The 21,765-nt window shown below is 41.7% G+C and overlaps 2 protein-coding genes across 3 annotated transcripts in view; one reads left to right on the plus strand and one right to left on the minus strand.

Moving 5' to 3' along the window:
* Pcnx4 (pecanex 4) overlaps positions 1-11,178 on the plus strand; it is a 42,395-nt gene extending 31,217 nt beyond the window's left edge. Inside the window, exons 9-11 of one of the 2 annotated variants that reach the window (XM_085830448.1) lie at positions 2,782-3,794; positions 4,664-4,834; positions 10,369-11,178. In XM_085830448.1, the coding sequence (XP_085686574.1) occupies positions 2,782-3,794; positions 4,664-4,834; positions 10,369-10,393 (1,209 nt within the window). In that variant the 3' untranslated portion in view covers positions 10,394-11,178. Of the gene's footprint in view, positions 1-2,781; positions 3,795-4,663; positions 4,851-10,368 lie in introns of both variants that reach the window. The other variant, XM_021178985.3, reaches the window with a different exon arrangement.
* Positions 11,179-12,425: 1,247 nt separating this feature from the next.
* LOC110288935 (dehydrogenase/reductase SDR family member 7-like) overlaps positions 12,426-21,765 on the minus strand; it is a 38,903-nt gene continuing 29,563 nt past the window's right edge. Inside the window, exon 8 of the mRNA XM_085830449.1 lies at positions 12,426-16,712. The gene's annotated coding sequence lies outside the window, so the exon portion shown is untranslated. The remainder of the gene's footprint in view (positions 16,713-21,765) is intronic.

Genomic DNA, 21,765 nt, shown 5'->3' on the forward strand with positions numbered 1-21,765 from the left:
ACCATGACCTCTTCACATCAGAGTCCCAGAGTCTAGCAGTCGTCAGAGACAACTGTCATTCTGGTTGCTTGGATCAAAAGTCGTTGTAGACCCCTTAGTCCAGTAACTGTGTCTGTTCCATCACCTCTGACCCCCATTCATCTTCATCCTTTATCCAGATCATTTTAGTAGCCTCTTAATTTATTACTAAGCAAAATGATCTTGAAAATGAGGTTAGGTCATGTCACTTACCTAATGAAAACCCTATAATGTGATGGTTTTTAATCTGTGGGTTGTGACCCATTTGGAGAATTGAACCCTTTCGCATGGATCCCATGAAAGATATCCTATATATCATATATTTACATTTCAGTTCATAGCAGTAACAAAATGACATTTATGAAGTAGCAATGAAAATAGTTTTATGCCTGGGGGTCACCACAACATGAGGAACTGTGTTAAAGGGGTGCAACATTGGGAAGGTTGAGACCTACTACTGTAGCGGATTTCTTTCATTTAGAGCCAAGGCTTACTGCTACTTCTTGAACTTTAACCCCTACTTTAACCCCTGTTCTAGCCCACTGGCTGTTTCCTCTCCCTTCAGATAGTCAACCCTGTGGATTATCACCTTCAAGCGTTTTCTTTCCAGGCATTATAGCCATTGTTTAAAGCTACAGCCACTCCCATCCCAGCAGCCCTTGCCTTGCTGACACTTTACACCTTCTACAAACTGAATAGATGATTGCTTTTTGTGTGTGTCCTTCACTAATGTAATGTCACAGGGAATGTAGCTCTGCTTTTATCCAAGAATGTGACCTAAGGCCCGTTAGTGCTCAACACAGAGTGGACCTTTAGTAAAATGTCCCAAGTGCATAGTAAATAGATACATCCTTCATCTTCACGGAGACTGCATGGAAGTGCTAGTGACCAACATGCTGTCCCTTTACAACCGTGACTCTCAAAATTCAGTCCTCCGTCTGCTTGGACTAACTGCAAATGGCAATGCCTGAGTTTCACTTTGGACCTTCCAAATCAGAAACTAAGGGTTGCTCCTCCGTTGGTGTGCTGTGAGGTACCATGACTCATAACTCACCCAAAGCTTGCTCAGATAATCTGAGAAGGAACATGCAGGCGGCCATGAGTATTTTTTTTTAATTCTACTACATTTTAAAATCATACAGTTTACTATTAACCAGTGACATGAATTCTTTTAATGGTCTCTCATGTTTTTCACACTATTTATAGGTAACCTTTATTAATTGATCTATTTATTTTGACCAAGCTAACTTAGGACTTGCTAACATTTGTATTACTTTGAAGTTTAAAATTTCAATCTTCATAAACATATTTACTAATTTTTTTTTGTAACTCTGAGTAATGTCATGATGTAGACAATGTAGTTAGGTCAAACCACACCCACTTTACCCTCTATCTCCTTCCAGGCTCTACCCCATCCCCATCAAGATCTCCAACCAAAAGCACATCTTGGTTTTGTTATAGCTCTGAGTCCCATCAGTGCTTCCTGTGTGCTCAGTGTGCATGCATGCAGGGCCGTCTGCTGGAGCCTTGACAAATTATGTGGGCCACATCCTTAAAGAAAGCTGTTTCTCCCTCCCAGGCAGCCATCAGTTACCAAAAGCTCCCACGCTAGGAATGGGGCATCATGAGGGAGGCTTCCCCTCTCCTGTGCACACTAGGATGCTGGCTGCTTGTGTAGGCGACCTCAGCCTCTGTGGCTTCCTGAGCGTAGCAGCTCCATCAGAGCCAGAAGACAGTTGCAGCAGCCCTGCTTAGCCTCGGGCTCGTGAAGTCTTTTGGTCTCTCTTGCTGATGCCCTCTAAGCTATGAAAGAAGTGGTTGTACGTAGATGCCCACAGGGGGTTGAGCACTCTGTCCTCACTCAGCTTCTAGATGTCATCTTTCCTGTAAAATAAGAGGAACCTCAGAGGAGACAGGAGATCTGTGGAGGGTGTGTGTGGCATGTGGTGGAGCAGTCACTTAAAGTGGATCAGGAAGGCACTAGTGGTTTTGTGCTATATGTAAGTAAGTTACAAACTCTGATAGTGAAGAGTGAACTACTTCACTACTAGTGAAATTGTCAGCAGAGCTAGACTGGGGACAAGTTCCCTTAATGAGCACCTAGGGAATGTCCTGATGCCACGGTTTGCCTGTGGAACCGTATCAGCATGTGTCTAAAACTGATACAGGAGCATACTCAGTCACTCAACACCTACCTGTGCATCTCATCTGGCTTAGACATGGGAATATAGTCATGACCAAAGATGGTGCTTTATGAAACTTACGTTGCAGTTAGTCGAGACAGACAGTAATCAAATAAATGTAGGAATATGATTTAATAAATTATGATACTTCCATATACTCGAATAATTCTCTTGGTCTCATATAAAGTAGAATGAAAAGGATACAGAAATACTGCAACACACTTAACAGTTCTGATTTTGATACCCCTCCTCCCACACAAGTCTGACTTAAGAGTTTTTAATGTGTGATTCATCATTAACAGTAGATCATCTTATGAACGTATGGCACAGTAAGTCTTAACCAACTGGTGGGATTTTCTATGATTTCCTTTAAACTTGTATTAGCCATCCTTTTACTCTCTTTATCCAACATCAGATGTGTTAGCTGATGTGAGGCCTAAGTGGCAGCTGCCCTTGACTTAGAGTTTGTGTTGTCTTGTTCTGTATCTGTGTGATGAGATTCCACAGCGCTCGTGAGACTGGTTTCTGTTCCCTGGGTAAGAGATGGCTGTGAACCCAAGTGTTTCTCTTTCCTCTTTAGGGGTTAGAACTGCAGGAAACATCCTGCCACACTGCTGAAGCCCAGAGAGTTGATGAAGTGTTTGAAAGTGCTTTTCAGCGAGAACACCCACAAGTGTGCTCCCTCAATGAGCACCTGGAGAATGTCTTGACGCCATGTACAGTTTTGCCTGTGAAACTGTATTCTGATGCCAGGAATGTGCTGACTGGCATAATTGATTCTCCTGACAACCTGAAGGAATTTAAAGATGACCTTATTAAGGTACTTGTGTGGGTGCTTATTCAGCACTGCTCTAAAAGGCCCAGCATGCAGGAGAATAAAACTGAAAATATGGGAGAAGCCTCACCAGTACTGCCACCAGCTGCGAACAGCTCACCACGCCCCGAGTCCCTGGAGGACTCTGAAAGTGCAAATTCAGACTGGTCTGATGGTAGTATTTTTGATGATGAACCAGCTATCAAAAACAGAAAAGAAAAACTTCAGTCCAAAGATCTAACTTGTACAAAGTTACCTATTCCAGGGTCCGTAGATTCTCAGAATCCAGATGACCATTCTGCAGGCACAGGTCCCAAAAATGATCTTTACAGGACGGTTATGTTGGGACTCCCTGCTGTTGACAAGGGACAGCGAGAAGATGTGGCATATATTCCTCTCGTGGAGTTTAGTTGTTCCCAGTCTCGCTTGCTAAGTTTACCTGAGGAATGGAGGTCTAACTCCACACCCCGTTCCAAGATCCTAGAGATGAGTGCCTTGTTTCCAGAAGACTGGTACCAATTTGTTTTAAGGCAATTAGAATGCTTTCACTCGGAAGAGAAGTCACGTGTTCTAGAGGAAATTGCAAAGGATAAAGCTTTAAAAGACTTGTATGTCCATACAGTGATGGCTTGTTATATTGGTTTATTTGGAATAGACAATGGAGTGCCTAGCCCTGGTCAGCTAGTAAGAGTCTACAATGGTGGCTTACCCTGGGCTGGCACCTTGGATTGGCTCTCAGAAAAACCAGAGCTGTTCCACCTAGTTCGGAAAGCATTCAGGTAACTCATTTTGATTATATACAAGTTGTCATTCTTTTTTTTTTTTTTTTAATTACTAGAGATTTTTTTCTGATTTTTTTTTTCAAAAAGCTTAGTCTATGATTGTATTGGAAACAGATTAACTTCTACATTTTTTATTTTGTTGGTGTGGAGGACTTTTAGTAAGATTCACTGGATTTCTTCATTTCAGCTGCTTTCATTTTTCCCTCATTTTGTTTGTTTAGGGTTTTGTTGTGTTCGTTGTTTCTGTCAGTATTGAGGGTAGAACCTGATATCCTGCCTCCACCTGAGAGTGCTGCTGTTACAGGCATGAGCCACCAACCACCACCTCGTTAATAAGGTGCTGGGTATGGAACCCAGGACTGTGTTGGGATGGGAGGCCAGTACACTGGCCCCTGAGCTACAGCTCCCTCTTTTTTTTTTTTAATCTGAAATGGATGATTTCATTTTAGGGGAGGCAGGCTGTTGAGACATGATCCCAGACTGGCTTTGAGCTCATTGTAGATAGCCAGGGATGAGCTGGTCATCTTGCCTCCGCCTCTATCACATGTGTGTGCCACTGTATCCCTCTACATGGCTTACTTCCACTTCCAAGTCTTAAAAATATCGAACAAGCCAGACATGGTGGCGCACACCTTTAATCCCAGCACTCGGGAGGCAGAGGCAGGTGGGTTTCTGAGTTCGAGACCAGCCTGGTCTACAAAGTGAGTTCTAGGACAGCCAGGGCTATACAGAGAAACCCTGTCTCAAAAAACTAAAAAAACCAAAAAACAAACAAACAAACAAACAAACAAAAAATCGAACAAATAGCTTTCATCTCTAAGTTTTTTTAAAAATATTCTGAAATTATTTGGGTTTCTATATTTTAGGTATACACTGAAACTAATGGTTGATAAAGCAAGTTTGGGTCCAATAGAAGACTTTAAAGAACTGACCAACTGCCTCAGAGAGTACGAGAGGGACTGGTACATTGGCTTAGTGTCTGAAGAGCAGTGGAAGAGAGCAATTCTAGAAGAAAAGCCGTGCTTGTTCTGCCTGGGGTATGAGTCTAGTATGGTAAGGCACTTCCATGTAGAAACCTTTAAGATTAGAAGGTGTAAATATTTGAATTATCAAAAGATGTGACTTTCTAGCTGTGGATAATGTGTTAATGACAGTTGGAAGGCATGGTCATGGTTCTGTTATCAGGTAGTATAACTTGAAATAGTGGGTCCATTTCCTTCTGCCAGGTGAATGGGGACAATTGAGCATGTACTTTCTATACAACAGCTGACCTTAGAGGGTGCATGCACAGTTGACAACATGTGTTCAGATTTTTATTGCCAGTTTAAGTGTAAGGATTACTACTTTACTGTTAACTCCAAGAAGAGAAGTTAATTTGTAAGTAGTAAATTCCTTCTTTGGCTGACATATATACTTTACGCGAATCAAATCTAACCTTTGAGAATTCAGAGAGACTTCAAACTGAGGACCTAAAAAAAAAAAAAAAAAAAAAAACCCTACTACTTACTCTTATTCGTTTAAAATATCTTTAATTAAACACGGTATAAAGCATTGACTATTTTGAGCCTATTTGGGGTTTCAGGTCTATGTAGCATTACAGCAGAATGAAAGAAGTTCAGCATCATCTGCCAACAGAAAAGATTTTATTTTAATTACCATGCTAAGGCATATAGCAAACAAAGAAACATTAGTTGTTGTTTTTTTTTTTTAATGTACTAAATGCGTTATCAAAGAACAGCAAGAAACCTCTATTTGAAGCACATCATGTTGCCTCCTTTCTCAGCAAGACAGTTAACTCCATTAGAGTGGTGCCACCAAGGACACAGGGCTCTCCCTTCTCCTCTGCCCCAGTTAAAGGATGGTTTTCCCTGGGGTTAGAATGTCGGTTTCCTTATTCTCTTCCCCGCTGTGACTGCTGAGGCCAAGCCAAATTCCAGTCAGGAAGTGGGCTCCCTTCTGGCCAGCCCTTCTCATGGGAGGCCTTATCTTAGACACGCTACCACCAGGAATCTGGGCCCTGATCCTGTTGCCTATTCACTTGATAGAGGTTATACAGTGAAAGAGATGAGCTGAAAAGGCCCTGTTCCCTGTGCCCACCATGAAGTGTTGTCTCCTGAGGTGGGAATGTCTATCAGGGAGCATCATGTGAGGGTTACATGTCCTGACCCAGACTGCCGCCAAAATATTCCCTGTGACAGAGCAAATCAGAGAAAATAATAAATAAAAATCAAAGAAAAGCTGAGCTCTGAAGCATTCCCCAAAAGAAATGATTCATTAGCTGTGTTGTGGCTACACCGAGGTAGACAGTTGGTACCCTTGGTCTTGGTATAGAAGTGAATGTGCTTTCTAGGAATTACACAGAGGAGACCGGCAGGGCAAGCAGTGCTGGGCAGAGAACGAACTCCATCATCATGGATGCAAAATTCTCAACACAGTAGTAACAAACTGATCCAGCATCCTATAAAAACAACTTTTGTGTCAAAATAGTATATAAATTGGTTTAAACTATAGTACACAGTAACAGCAGAATAAGAAACAAAAGCTCCATTATTATCTCAATAGATAAAAACGGGAAAAAACTCATAGTAAAAACATTTTTTTCAGCAGTTAAACTTGAAATTAAAAATATATAGTTACCATGGTAGTACTGTGCTGACAATTCCTGCCTCAGTGTATTGGGAGGTAACGAGGATTTGATGAGACCATAAATGTTGAGCTCTGTGATGGGATTAGCGGCTCTGTCAACATGAGGACACATTAGACCCCCTGTATGCATTGGATACCTCACAAAGACAGGAAGAAGGCAGCCTTCTCCGAGCCAGAAGGAACCCTTACCACAGCCTAGCCACAGTGAGCCCAGACTGCAGTTCCAGCTTCTAGAACAGGGAGAAGACAAACCTCGACAGATCTTTCTCTTCTTTACCCCCCTCCTCTTCTCTCCTCCTTTATCCCCCTCCTCTTCTCTCCTCCTTTATCCCCCTCCTCTTCTCTCCTCTCTCTCCACCTTTCTACAAGGGTCTCACCATCCTGCCCAGGCTAGTTGTGTGATTCAAAAATACCTAAGTCCCATGATCAACCTGTCTCAGTCTCTCAGGTTGCAAAGCCTGGAGGCCTGTGCTGCTGTGCTTGGCATAAGTGTCGCTTGTGACAGCTGAGCTATGGCAACAGAGTGGTGAGGTGAAGGAAAACTGGATCAGAACTGAAGAAGGAATGCTACTTGCAGGTGGCAGAATCTTATGTTTAGAATTTAAGGATTCATTTTGAAACTGTTTGAGATAATTGTACAATATAAAAAGTTGATCAACATATAATAGTTTATATTTTTTACTTACCAGAAATGATCAAACCAAAATTATAGGGCCATTGAAATTGCTTGGCAGATATCTTCAGGACCCACATGGTGAAAGAGAATCATCTTAAAGTTGCCCTCTGACCTCCATATGTACAATGGAACATGTATCTGTGTACACACACATAATGACAATTTTTTAATTAAATAATAAAATACAAGCCAGGCATATCTCATGGTACTGAGACCATTGTATCCCCAGTTAAGAGAAGCACCGGATTATGGATATCATTTTCCCATGGCTGCTACAAAAACTCATCCCCACAAACTGTGGGACTTTAAGGAACAAATTTATTGCCCAGTTCAGGAGCTGGGAGTCTGAGTCACAGTGTCAGGAGGCCACACTCCCTGTGAGGGCTTGGGAGAAGAAGTCTTCCCTTGATCCCCTGCTTCTGCTGGCTCCTGGCATTTCTTGGCTGGGGTGATGTAAAGTCGGTCTCCATCTCCACATGGCCACCTTCTGTGTGTTGTAGAGAGCTCTCCTGTTCCTTTCTTTTTAAAGAACACAAGACATTGACTTAGTTAGGATCCACATAAATCTAGGATGATGTTATCTCATAGTCCTTGTGACATCTGCCAAGTACCCACCCCAGTAGAAGCCATCTTCACAGGTGCCATGCTTAGGACAGATATTCCTCTCATTGGAAGATGCTGTCCCCACTGAAGGTCTCAGCTAACACCATATTAAGTAACTGACCTCCATATTGTTTCAAGGAACTAAATGCTAAAACCATGTAAATTTTAGGAGAAAACATAGGAGTAATCTTCATGACCTCGAACTTATGAGTAAGTTCTTAGACATGATAACAAAAGTATGAGAAACAAATGAAACTACATCAGGTTTCATATTAGGGTTAAGGACTGTAGCAATAGCTCAGCAGTTAAGAGCATTATCCACTTTCCCAGAGGACCAAGATTCCATTCCTGGCACCCACATGTCTCTTCTCAATCATCTGGAACTCTAATCCCAGATCCAACACCCTCTTCTGGCCTTCTCAGACACTGTATACAGACATACATGCAAGTAAACATCCAAAGAAAGAAAGTAAATTAGTAGGTGACCAGTACTGGGAAGTGGCACAGTGGTGGAATGTTTGCCTAATACACAGAAGACCCCAAGATGAATCCCCAGTATCAGCAAGAAAAGACAAACAAATGCATAGTAGACCCTTTAGTTACTGGTCTAGTGGCTTCTTCCCCCAGGACCTAGGATCCTGAGGGAAGAAGATTGCCACAAGTTTGAGGCCAACCTGGGCTATAAAACAAACCAAAGCAAAAAACATCCAACCAAAAATAAAGTTGTTTTCAAATGTCACATATTTGTAATCTCAGCAGAAGAAACAAGAGTCATTCTTGGTTGCAGAGGACTTTGTAGTGACTTTACATCTGTGGACATCTTAGTCCACATAAGATCCTATCTCAAAAACAAGTGGTTTGGAAAGATGGATGGCTCAATGGTTCAGAGACTATTGCTTTTAAAAAAAATTGGGGTTCAATTCCCAGCCCCATATGGTAGCTCACAACTCTTTGTAACTTTAGTTCCAGGGGTCCAATCCCTCCTTGGGGCACATGCAGATAAAATACTTACACATATAAAATAATAGAAGTGATATTCTTTATGAAGAGGAGACAGAAGGGCCGGGACACATTCTATTCCCCAGGAGGAGCAAGACTTCACAGTCATCCTCTGGTCCACAGAATACAGCTCTATCCTGGGCTGTGTGAGGTCCTACCTCAAAACAAAACAGTATTGAAAAATAAACTTTGTGTGTTAAAGCATACTGTCAAAAAGTGAAAACAACCTAGAATGGGAAAAATAACTGCACATATCTCATAAAAGATTTGTTACTAATATATATATATATATATAATATAATATATATATGTTATATATATATAACATATATATATGTTACTTATATATATATATCCATATATAAATTATATATATATATATATATATATATAATTTAAACTCTAATAAAAACAGAATCCAATTGAAGATGGACAAAAGCTATATACTCACTTCTCCACAGATACACAGTGACCAGTAGCACACACACACACACATACACACACATATACACACAATGCTCTGCAACATTAATGACCATAATAAAATTAGGGCTGAAACATGGAGCTGACTGGTAAAATTGCTTGCCTAGCATGTGCAAGTCTCTGGCCTTGATCTCCACCACTACCCATGAGAAAAACAAAAGCTACAACATTTTATTGCACTACAGTCTAAAATTAAAAGTCGCTAAGTCTTGACAAGTCTATGAGGAGATTAGAACCCTGATATACTGACGCTGGCAAAATAACTCTGGTAATTTCTCAAGTAGTCAGTCACGGAACTATTACCCGACTCATGTTCATACTGGAAAAGAACAAAAGTATAGACTGACACAAAAACTTGCACACATGTTCACAGTGTAGTATTTATCATGGCTGAAAGGCAGAAGTGGGCCAGCTGTGCATCAAAAGATGATAGGTATGGAATATGGCATATATTATTGTGGTATGTATTATAGTATGCTGTGGCCATGGAAAGGAAGGAAGGACCGAGTACAAGGGCCATGAACTTTGAACAGGTGGATCTGCTCAGGTAGCATCATGGTGGTTGCTAAGGGAGGCGGATTGAGGAGCTAGGAAAGTGACGGCTGAGAGCTTTCTGTGTGAAGCCATGAAGACTTGGCTCAGATGTACCTCGGTAGTTATTGGACACTCTGTGAATCTCTAAGAGCCATTTGGTTATAAATTGACAGTTGAAATGAGCAAATTGTGCAGAAATTGAACTACATCTCATTAAAACTTTCTGAAAAGGAGTTTAGCAGAACAGTTATTCACCGTGGTGATTAATCATTTTTTTTCTTTTATTGGATATTTTCTTTATTTACATTTCAAATGTTATCCCCTTTCCGGGTCTCCCCTCTGCCTCTATGAGGGTGCTCCCCCACCCACCCACTCACTCCCTCCTTCCCACCCTGGCATTCCCCTACACTGGGGCATGGAACTAAAGTGGCAGGTTGGAGTCAGAGAAAACTAAGTAAATGAGATGTTTTGCAATTACGTGAAATTTTTCTTCTCTTACTTACTTAGAGTGCAGTTCTGGATTCTAAAGCTAAGCAACTCACGTACGTCTAAAAACACCAATCTCTACTGTGCGGGGCGCACTTTTGCTTTGTTTCTTGGTGATCTTTCCCATGCTTTTCACACTTGCAGGGCGTTTACACCTCGAGGGTGCTGATGCTTCAGGAGATGTCGGTGCACATCGGGAAGCTGAACGCTGAGGCTGTTCGAGGTCAGTGGGCCAACCTCTCGTGGGAACTGCTTTATGCCACCAACGATGATGAGGAGCGGTACAGCATCCAGGCTCACCCACTGCTGCTGAGGAACCTCACTGTACAAGCCGCTGACCCTCCCTTGGGATACCCAATTTTCTCTTCAAAACCTCTCCCTATACGTCTGTGTTAGTTCATTTTGACATCCAAATGCAGGCACAGCAGAGGAGGATCTAACTGAAAAGTAAGAGTGTGAGTGTTGTAATTTCACTAGACTTTCTCATTGCCCCAAGAATGCCTGAGAGAAAACCAAAGGGTCTGCAAAGCTGTTTCTCAGCCATTCAAATGACTCAGACAACAGGTCCTCTGTGTCTAACGTGGGTAAAAGTAGTTGGCCAATATTTGTGCTATATGAGTTCTGATTGGTTTTGGTAGCTAGAGATATTTGTACACGATTAGATTTTTTTTTTACTGCTTTGTTAAATGTCTGAAAAGTGGTTTGTCTTTTAAAAAGTCAACAGGTATGTAATTACATAGTTAAAAGACGTTCATATCAGTGTTTTAAATAATAATGAATCTTTTTAATGTTAACATGTACATATATTTATTTGAAATGTAATTAATTTTTAGTATTTTCGAATGTACTGTTTTAGCATTTAACATGATGTGAGCAGTTCCATTCAGTGTATCCATGTTTCATATACTTGGCTTGGAAACCGTAAACACTTGAAATAAAATCTCACCAGCTAAATTTTGTTCTTTGTGTTTAGAGAGGGATATCCATGTGTATAGGTGCCTACCCAGGCTTGTGGAGGCCAGAGGTCAACCTCAGGCAGTATCTCTCTCAGGGACTTGGACTTGCTGAGTTGGCTAGACTGGCCAACCAGTGAGACCCATGCTGTGTCCACCTCTGCAGCCAGTGAGACCCATGCTGTGTCCACCTCCGCAGCAGTGGAATAAGAAGCACATACCTCCATGCCTGGCTTTCTGCATGAGGGCTGGAGAACAACTTGAGGTCACCATGCCTAGATGGCAAGCACTTTACCAACTGAGAGACCATCCCAGCCAAATTTCTCTCCCACAAATTTCTGTTATATGTAAATGAAACAGGGCTCTTCATTCACCATGAGTGTTCTCAGAACCAGAAGACATCCCATAGTTCTGACTCCACACACAATACTGAATTACCCAGTGGGACCACCAGGGCCCCCATTGGGACTCCTATTATTGATTTCCTTCGGTCCTTGGGCATTTCAGAAATTGACCCGATTTGTTAAATCTCAAATTGATTCATCTCTTTCAAGCACATCTGTTTCAGTTCATTACCATTGGCTGGACGTTGGCGATAACAAGCAGGTTACTGGAGAAGAGTCAGACGTGGATACCGCTTCATCACCCTTGTCTCCGGGAGAGAGACTCAATTTCCATAAAATGCTTAAGTAAGATCATTCCCCTCCCCCTAAATTCGTCCATCAGTCTCATGCCACAAATCATTTATAGATTGCCGTAGTCTATGCTTCTGACATGGTAATATACATTTCTGCCACACTGGAAACTAAACAAGTCATCCCAGGCTAGACACATCGAAAAATTAGAACTTGAAGCCATCGCCCTTGAGAGTTGTAAGGCTAAGCACTGCACAGAGATTAGTCTGGAAGCTGTTAGTCTCTGAGAGGCACATCTGATTACATGAAGGTTGAGTGCCTTAGGGTCCTTCCCCCAGGAAAAACGGCACAGGAGCAGGTCAGGGTTACTCTGGGTAAAAATCTGTGGGTGGGCCTAATGAGCCAATCCTGTACATGGCCCCTAACATTGAACACTGGGGATCAGACCTCTACCTCTACCCACAGAGCTTGCTTCACTCCTAAATCCCTTGGCTAGCCCAGGTTATACCCAATAGACTGGAACCGTTAATTCAAGCCTCATAGATGACTTGTCCTTGTGTCCTTCGTGGTTTTAGAGAATCACCCGGTGAGCAAACAGACGTTTAGGCAGTCGTTAAAAACGTGGCTACAAATTTATTATCCAATATGCCTTTATAAAAATATTAAAATGGGGGAGATGTTGGGAGCTATTAAGACAACACTATTGTCCTGATCTCTGAGTTGGGCCTCTCCCCCCGAGAAGAAAAGGGGGTCAAAACCAGGCCACCAATGCAGCGCTCCAAGAACAACCACAGAATGTTCCAGCCTTAAGTCAGCGCCAGATGTCCTGACCACAAGATGTACCCTGATACCACCAAGTTCCTGCTTCCCCGTGTAGATGCCAAAAGAAAAATTTCCACTGCCCCACCCCTCCTGCTGAGAAGTACCTATACTTCCCCTTTTGATTGTGCATTTAAGCCTTGAGCCTTGCTGAATACAGAGAGACCTTGATGCTACTCAGACTGCTTCTGTGTCGTTCTTGCACTTGGTCTCTGTCCCTCTCTCCCCACATTTGGTTCTTAGGAGAAGGTCCCTCGAGACCCTCGAATAACTGGACCTGCTGGACTGGTCACTCTCAGAGCTGTACCTAATGCCTACTCTCTACTCAGGAAATGCTCATTGTAGTTATTGCTGAGAATATTTAATCTTTCGTTTGAAACAAAGCATAGTACACTCAACGGTTGTAACCCCAAGTTTCTCCGGCCAGAAACAGTGAAGTCTGTCTAAAGTTTTCTTCATCACCTTCTATGGACTTATCATTTACCTTGTTAATATCCTCATAGAACTCTCGTGACACAGGTATTCATATTTTAGATCTACAGGAAAAAAAACTGAGAGATTAATTTACTGCAGTACACTGTAAATTCCATCAGGATGGAATCTTTCTGTCTTGGGCATGCTGTGGCCTCTATGTCACTAGAAAAGAGACTGGTACGTAGAAAAGACTTACCATACACACCCAGGGGCTCTGGTGAGGCTGAGAGATATCTTCAGAATAGGTACAGACTAGAGCTCTATAGTGCACACATTCAAATAAGATCAGTTTTTCTTGATACAAATCAAACTCCGGCCTCCATGTATACTGATCAAGTACTCAATCACTGAGCTACACTTTAAATGCTAAAAAGGTCCAGTATTTGAAAACTCTACTGTTCTTTAGACTTGGAGAAACAGAACTTGTCCTTAGAAGGGGAAAACATGTAAATAGCTGAACTAAGGATGGAAATATCCCAAATCCAATCTCTGAAGGACCTTGGCACAAAGGAACAAAGATGCCTTTCCTACAGTATACTTCTGTGTCAAAACATGATGAAGAGAGGCCTTTATGGCAACTACAGAGTGAAATTCAGAAACCTGAATTTATTTATTATTTGTTCCTGACTCATTATCCCAACGTTTTACAAGTCCCGGAAACTAAGGTGACTAGTGTTGGAATTATTCCCTAACGAGCCTCCAGCTCGTAAAGATTTCCTCATGTTTATATCAATTAGCAACTAATAAGTCAGTGACAAAAGTCTCCATGCTCCTGTTTGCTTTGGGATAGCTACAGATGTGGTACCTGTCTTCCTACCCTGAAGCAGATTCAACTTTTTCTTCAGCATTGACTTTTGTTTACCAGTCTCAGTGGGGCTAGTAGCAATAGCTTCCTCAAGAGCCTCTCAAAGCAGATTCTTAGATTTGAAAGGAGACCAATAGTTAGTGCCCTTGGAGATTCTCTGCTCATGCCTTGGCTACTCTCTACCACCTTCTTCTGCAGATGTGGAAAGTAGTGATTTCTAGATTTTCTAGGGTCCTGTCTTCTGTTTATGTGATATCCCTTTAGTTTTGGAAGCAGCAGACAGTATTTCCACCTGTTGGCATTAGTGAGAATGAACCAACCTGGCAGTGCCTCAGACAGACTTGAAGACAGGTGACATATCCTCCCTAAGTCATCTCTGTCTGCCATGCTCATCTGGCTGCCACTGAGGTGGCTGCTCTTTGTTGTTTACAGACTCAGGACTTTGATGAACCCAAGAACAATAGGGAAAATCAGACATGCCTCAATTGCCCTATGTAACATAGATGCTTGAAACTGTGGGGAATTTCTCTAGAAGGCACAAAAAAGGGATAGAGCAGTGGTGGCCTCCAGAAAAGCATACTGGAAGGAGGAAGGCACTTTAAAAACAATACATATATGTTGTGGATAACCCTGGGGCTAATGATATTGATGTTAATTCCATTCTCCTGCGAGTGCCTGTGAACAAGGAATGAGACAGCACTCAGGTGATTTCCAGTAAACCTGCTTCCCACCTTAATTTGTAAAATAAAGGAGAGATGATGTTTGGGCAGATAAAAGGGAAGGTAGAGTGGAAGGTGGGAAGAGAGAAGGGGAAATGGAAGAGGGGGATGATGCAGAGGAGGAAGAAAAGAAGGAGGAAGAGGAGGGGGAGAAGGAGAAGAAGGAGAAGGAGAGGGAGAAGGAGAAGGAGAAAGAAGAAGGAAGGAGAAAAGTGGAGCAGAAGCCCATGGCCTAGAGAAACCGCAAGTTCTAAAGGGTCTCATAAGATGTGGAAGATGGTAGTATAGTGGTAGATCTGCCCAATCTAGCTGCACAATTCATATTAACTGAGCTGTGTTTTCATTGCCATGGCCTATTTGGGTTGGAGATTTACCACAACACATATACTTTTGGGTTTTTTGTTGTTGTTGTTTTTTCAAGACAGGGTTTCTCTGTATAGCCCTGGCTGTCCTGGAACTCACTTTGTAGACCAGGCTGGCCTCGAACTCAGAAATCTGCCTGCCTCTGCCTCCCGAGTGCTGGGATTAAAGGTGTGTGCTACCACGCCTGGTTCATACTTTTGTATTTTTAAGTTTCACATGAATATGCAGACTAGTTTTTTAACTTGACATATAACACACACAAACACACACACACATACACACACACACACATAAAGGGGAGTAATTTTTGTTTCAAACTTCTAGTGCTCGCTTTTGAGGGGAACGCCCATTTCTTTCATAGTTTTTCCTCCATCTGTCATTCAACTGTGAGTCTTTGGAGATAGTTTTCCCCACTAAGACTCCATGTTAGAGGCACTTTTACCATTAAGATTCCCCCTACAAAGCTTTAATTGTACAGATGTTATATAATCCATATATGTACTCACACGTGACTGCTTTATGTACAGAAGGGATGCTAAAAAGTTCATTCCTTACACAGTAAAAGTCTAAGAAGGAACAGATTTTAACATTAAACTAGAACTTGAATTCATTTAAAAATAACTAATATTTTATAGCTGTTAAACAGGTTTTTATATAAACTGACGACATGACTGCTCTGTGGTATGGGGAAGGGGAAAGGTTTTTTGTTGACCTGAGAGAAAGAACAGCTAGAGGCTGAGTCCAGAGCAGAGAGGGAAGGAAGTAGATGACTGAACATGCCTAGCAGACCAGACACAGCCAAGTAGGAGGCAGGAAAGAGGGAGACAGAGAAAGAGGGTGCATATCAAAGAAGCATGGTTCTAAGGAAACTGAGCAGCTGGGATAAGGAAAGCTTGTGATTGGGAGGAAGTTTAGGGTAGGGGGGGAAGCTAGGATGCCAGCCAGGACTCTGAAATGTGTACCTGTGATACTGGGGGAGCCCGGAGGCCAGCATGAGCTTTGATATGCTATAGGCACCACAGGGTGGACCCAGCAGGAAGAAAGGGGTCCCACTAGCAGGCAAAAGAGTCAGAGATGCCTCCATTCCCAATGTTAGGAGTCCCACAAAAACACCAAGCTATACAACTATAACATTTATGCAGAGGATCTAGGTCAGACCCATATAGGTTCTGTGATTATTGCTTCAGTTTCTGTGAGCCCCTATGAGCCCTGCTTATTTAATTCTGTGGGTTTTCTTATGTCCTCAACACCTCTGGCTCCTACAATCCTTCCTCCCTCTCTTCTGTAGGGTTCACCTGGCTCTGCCTACTGTTTGGTTGTAGGCCTTTGCACTTGTGCTCATTAGTTGCTAAATGACACCTGTCTGATGACAACTGGGCTAAGTTCTGGTATCCAAGTATATATAGAATATCATTAGGAATCATTTCATTGACTTTCTTTTCTCCAGTCACATCTGGTTCTATTCTGGGTCTCGGGACTGTCCAGCCTCTGATTTTCAGTCATCCGGGCTGTGTCAGGTGTGGCATTGGACCTCTTGTTGCTTGGTGTACTGGCTGGTTTTGTGTGTCATCTTGACGCAGGCTGGAGTTATCACAGAGAAAGGAGCCCCTTGAGGAAATGCCTCCACGAGATCCGGCTGTAAGGCATTTTCTCAATTACTTATCAAGGGTGGGAGAGCCCATTGTGGGTGGTGCCATCCTTGGGCTGGTAGTCTTGGGTTCTATAAGAAAAAAAAAAAAAAAAAAAACTGAGCAAGCCAGGAAAAGCAATCCATTACGCAGCACCCCCTCCATGGCCTCTGTATCAGCTCTTGCCTCCAAGTTCCTGCCCTGTGTGAGTTCCTGTCCTGACTTCCTTTGGTGATGAACAGCAATGTGGAAGTGTAAGCTGAATAAACTCTTTCCTCCCCAACTTGCTTCTTGGCCATGATGTTTTGTGCAGGGATACAAATCCTGATTAAGATAGTTAGCCACTCCCATAAGTTCTGTGCCGCTATTACCCCAGCATATCTTGCAGACAGGACAGATTGCAGGTCAAAGGTTTTGTGGCTGGGTTGATGCAGTAAAACTAGGCACAAACCCTCATATTGTAAATTACTTTAAATTGTTATGCCATGTTCAGTTGAAACCGCTAGGAGGCCTGCTCTTTTTTTAAAAGAAAATAGAGGAGGAATGGATCTGGGGGAACACTGGGCAGAGTGGAGGGAAGGGTCAAGCAATACAAACAAACCAAAACACAAGGTAAGTGGTATCTGAGGCATGACAACTGAGATTGACGACAAGTCTACAAACTTAAACACACGCAAAAAGAAATAATAATAATAATTAAAGGCTATTTTATTCAATTATGTAGTATCCATTTTTTCAATATTCATGGCAATTCAACACACATTGAAAGAGTTAAAGATTAAAATGAAGGACAGCAGAGAATCAGATGCCTAAAATCCCAACATTCCAGAGGTTGTGGCAGGTGGGTTCTGACTAAGAGGCCAACTTTCTTTTGAAACCATAGTGGTCCCCAACTTCAGTCCACTAGTTGAGTGTAAGTATCTGCATCTGTCTCAGTCAGCTTCTCGTTAGGCCTCTCGGAGGACAGCCATGCTAAGCTTCTGTCTGTAAGCACACCACAGCATCAGTAATAATGCCAGTCATTGAAGCCTCCCCTTGAGATGGATCCCAAGTTAGGCTGATTGCTGGACTTCCTTTCCCTTGGTCTCTTCTCCATTTGGTAGCAAGTCTTATAATCTGAAATTTTCTATTTTCTTGTACTTAAAACTGTATGTGGTGTTTGTCTTTAATCTTAGCACTCAAGAGGTAGAGGCAGAGGCAGGAGGTACAGTGTGAGTTAGAGGCTAGTTTCAGGCAAGGGTTGTACAGTAAGACCCTCTCAGGAATGGGGGGGGGGAGAGAGAAGGAAAGACGAAAAGAAGGGAGGGAGTGAGGGAGGGAGGGAGGGAGGGAGGAAGGAAGGAAGGAAGGAAGGAAGGAAGGAAGGAAGGAAGGAAGGAAGGAAAAGAAAAAGAAAAGAAAAGGCAAGGCAAGGCAAGACAAGTCAAGACAAGACAAGACAAGACTATCCTGTCCCATGGGATTCAGTTATTCATGGGTGCGAGGGGGACCACAAACCTGGAAGGAAATGGGAGGAAGAAAAAAAGAAATAGGAGACCAAGAAGATGGTACCTATCAAGGTCTCATTTATTAGGCTGAGGTGCCTTGATTTTAAAGCATACATCGCAGGGAACAGGAGAGGTGTCAAGGGGGAATTTTACAAAGAACAAAGAAGTGGGCATCTGCTGACATGGAGGCCAAAGTCAGGCGCCAGGCAGCGGGCACTCTGCATCTTATCTCTGGAACATAGATCCTCCTTGACAGCCTTGGGTGTCAGGCTGGGCTCAGGCTTAACTCATGTCCTTGGATGTCATGGGAGCTCAGGAAGAGATAGGGAAGAGGGGACTATAATTCAGCTTTACAGCCTCAGGTGCCAGGAAGGGAATAGGGAGGGGGGATGATAACCAGATCTTAGCACGAGGCCATTTGGCCTGTTAGGGAGATTGTGAAGGGCTCACTTTCTCACGGGATGGTCTCTGACATCTCTTCCTTCTAAATTAAATTTAATAAGGCCACACGTAACTGAGGTGATCAAATAATCTTCTCATCCTTGGATGAGCGGGCATTACCATGGCTGGGGGGGACATTGACCCAATTCCTCACGTGGGTGCTGTCACAGACCCACACCTGTGGCTCTTGGTATCTTTTGGGGAGGGGAGGCAGAGCCTTAGAAAAATTCTTCACTTGCAACTGAAACTAGATACCAACCTCTATTCAAACCGGGTTTGTCTCTCAGGGAACTCAGAAATGGTCTATATGGACCTTCCCCTGCAATACTTAGTTTGCACCCATCCTGGGCCCATACCGGATTCGTATTATCACAAACCAGTATGCACAATTCTGAGTTCTGTGTAGCTCCTGTAGGAGAATTGTCAACCTCAGACTCAGTAAGGCCTCTACAAGAATTATGCCAATTGTAACACCACAATTTGTGGCTCTTAAGCTATAGTAGGAGCTGGAGGTCACCCTTCCTCATCCCTATTGTCTCCAAAGCCTGAGGAACTAAGGGAACCCTGCATTAGCAACAAGGGTGGAAAACTGGAGACGAGTCACTGTTTCTGCCTCAGTGGGAGGAGGATCTTCTTCGTCTGAGTCCTGGATATCCAGCTGATGGTAGTGGACTGCAACCGGCTTACTTAAAGCAGCTTCAATCTGTGACTTAACAAAACTGGTTAATTTTCTAAAGGCCCAGGGGCCAAAAGACAAAAGCAGCAAAATACCCATGAAAGGTCCCAAAAGGCTTAGAAGTAAGGTGGCGACCCAAGAAGAAGTAGAAAACCAATTTTTATACCAATATTCTTGTTTCGCTCTGTTATGTTTTCTCTCTTCTAAACTAGTTCTAACTTTGTCTATGCTATCTTGAACTAAGCCAGTCTTATCAGAGTAAAAACACCATTCTTCTAATACCTGAAATTTCTGTCTTTGTAGCCTTAATATTTGTTATATCCTGTCTTATTGTTGAGACCATTACTTCTAAGACAGTAACCTTTGCCTCCAATTTTTTATCTACAATAAGTTGCTAATATTCTTATGCATATCATTAACAAAATGACCAGTATGCAGGTGTTGATCTAAAGCTGTGGTAGATATTGAAGTTAAAATTGCAATTAAAGCAGTAAATCTTAAAGTTGCTTATTTGACCTTTTCTATGTTTGCATTCTCAGATTTTTTAAACCAAGGATCATTTCTTAACTCGAACAGGTAGCAAAACATAAGCAGGTCTCTTTAACAAAATCATAACAGCAGATTCCTTATCTAAATTATGATCTACACAATTAGTTAATTGAAAACAATTACAATGAATATGAAAAGACTTCTCAAGTTTGGTGATCTTAACTCTTAAAATTATCTGACAATAGAGCATATAGGTAAGGTACAAAAGCTTTCACAGCTATAGGGGAGTTGGCCTGAATGGCCCAAAACAGTGTCTCTGATAAAATCTTGTTAAATACACTGTGGCAGTCCCTCCACCTCATAGGTCATTATTTATAGTTGTCCTCAAATTGACACTAGGTCGGCTCTCCTTGCTGTAGCCCCTGGCAGAGATAGGAAGTGACTTCATCTTGTTTGTAAGTGGCTGCTCTCACTGATTCTTTTTTCTCTGTGCACTCAAAACAGTTTTCTTGTCATCACTGCCAGGAAACTCATGAACTCACAGGTCAGTCTGTCACAAGAATCATTCTGGAAGCTAGCATGCTTCTGCAGTATTCTGTGGAAAAAACAGAAACACCGCCCCCTTTTCCCCATATTAACCTTCTATTCAGGCTCATGCCACGTGTCGATGAGTGGATCCTTTTCACCTCACCTAGACATAATTATGTCTAGTTTTAAGATACTATAAGGCATTTATTAAGTTCTTTGACATCTAAATTTCAAGATTTTTAAAAGTAAAATGATTTAAATAATGTACATGGGGGTATAATTTCTCCCCTTTTTTGTTTTTAAGAAGATAGAGTTTTAAATTTCTATAATGCCTTGTCTTTGAGAATTATAAAATTGTTGACAAAACCACTTACATACTGGACTGTTATAGTCAGCTTTAATATAACATGGACAGTGACTAATTACACTTTCAATTGTTTTTCTTGAAGAGTGGTTGTAATTAGAATGCTTGAAAAGTTATTATAGTCACATGTGTATAATTTATTTATTTATTAATCAGAAATAAGAGAAAGTCCTTAAATTGTCTCTGCGAATAACTATTCTCTAGGGAAAAACAGCTTGATTAGTAAGTCTAAAACCCAAATAATTATAAGGATCCTAAGTTTGTATTTTTTCAGGAGCTATCTGTAATCTTTATCAGTTAAAGCTTTATGTAAACCTCTATAACACAAAAGCAAATCTTGGGGGTCTTTTCCAGGCAACCCAGGACAATTTCTTAACTGTCCGAAAACAGTCTTCTTAAAGGAACAGTATTTTTTCTTATAAGTTGCATAAGCAATTGCAAGCTTGAGAATTAATAGCATCTAAAGGATGAACAATTTTTAAGCAATGTAAGCTCTGAGATATAATATTGACTAATAATATACAACTTAAAGTTTAATTGTTCAACATTTTTAAACACCATCTATAGCACACAATTGAATTATCTGTGCTGAAGCAGAAGAAAAACTCAAAAGAATAAGTGTGTGATTCAATTTACATATACTTTTCTCCCATAGAAGGGCTGTTTTTAATCACAGTAAATGGGATGCATGCATGCATGCATGCAGGAATTTATAGAAGATCTAGAAGCATGCATAAAAACAATTTTTAAATTAGGATAAGGATTATCAATTTTACTTAATATGATGGTATGCAATAGATCAAACATCAATATTCTGCAATAACCAAATTAATGGCTGTTTGGAACAAGGAACAGACACTTATACATATAAGCAAACTCTGTACACTATAACTTTATATAAAGTAGGCAAGTCAAATCGCAATGTATTGATAAATTTCACAGACTGATTGACTTTATATAAACTTTAAATTTAAACTTTATTTAGAACAACATCTGGTTAGGTCTGTAACAAGGCTCTTTCAGCTGAAAGGGAGGGAGGGAGAGCTGAAGTCCCATGAATTTCTCTAGTCACAGTTTGAGAAACAAAAGAAGTGCCACACAAGCCTTCCTGAGGCTGCTCCCCTCTGAGCTCAGCGTCAACCCAAACACAAACATTTTCT

The sequence above is a fragment of the Mus caroli genome, unplaced genomic scaffold (genome assembly GCF_978045245.1).
Source record: "Mus caroli unplaced genomic scaffold, Mus_caroli_1 scaffold_14, whole genome shotgun sequence".
Taxonomy (NCBI): domain Eukaryota; kingdom Metazoa; phylum Chordata; class Mammalia; order Rodentia; family Muridae; genus Mus; species Mus caroli.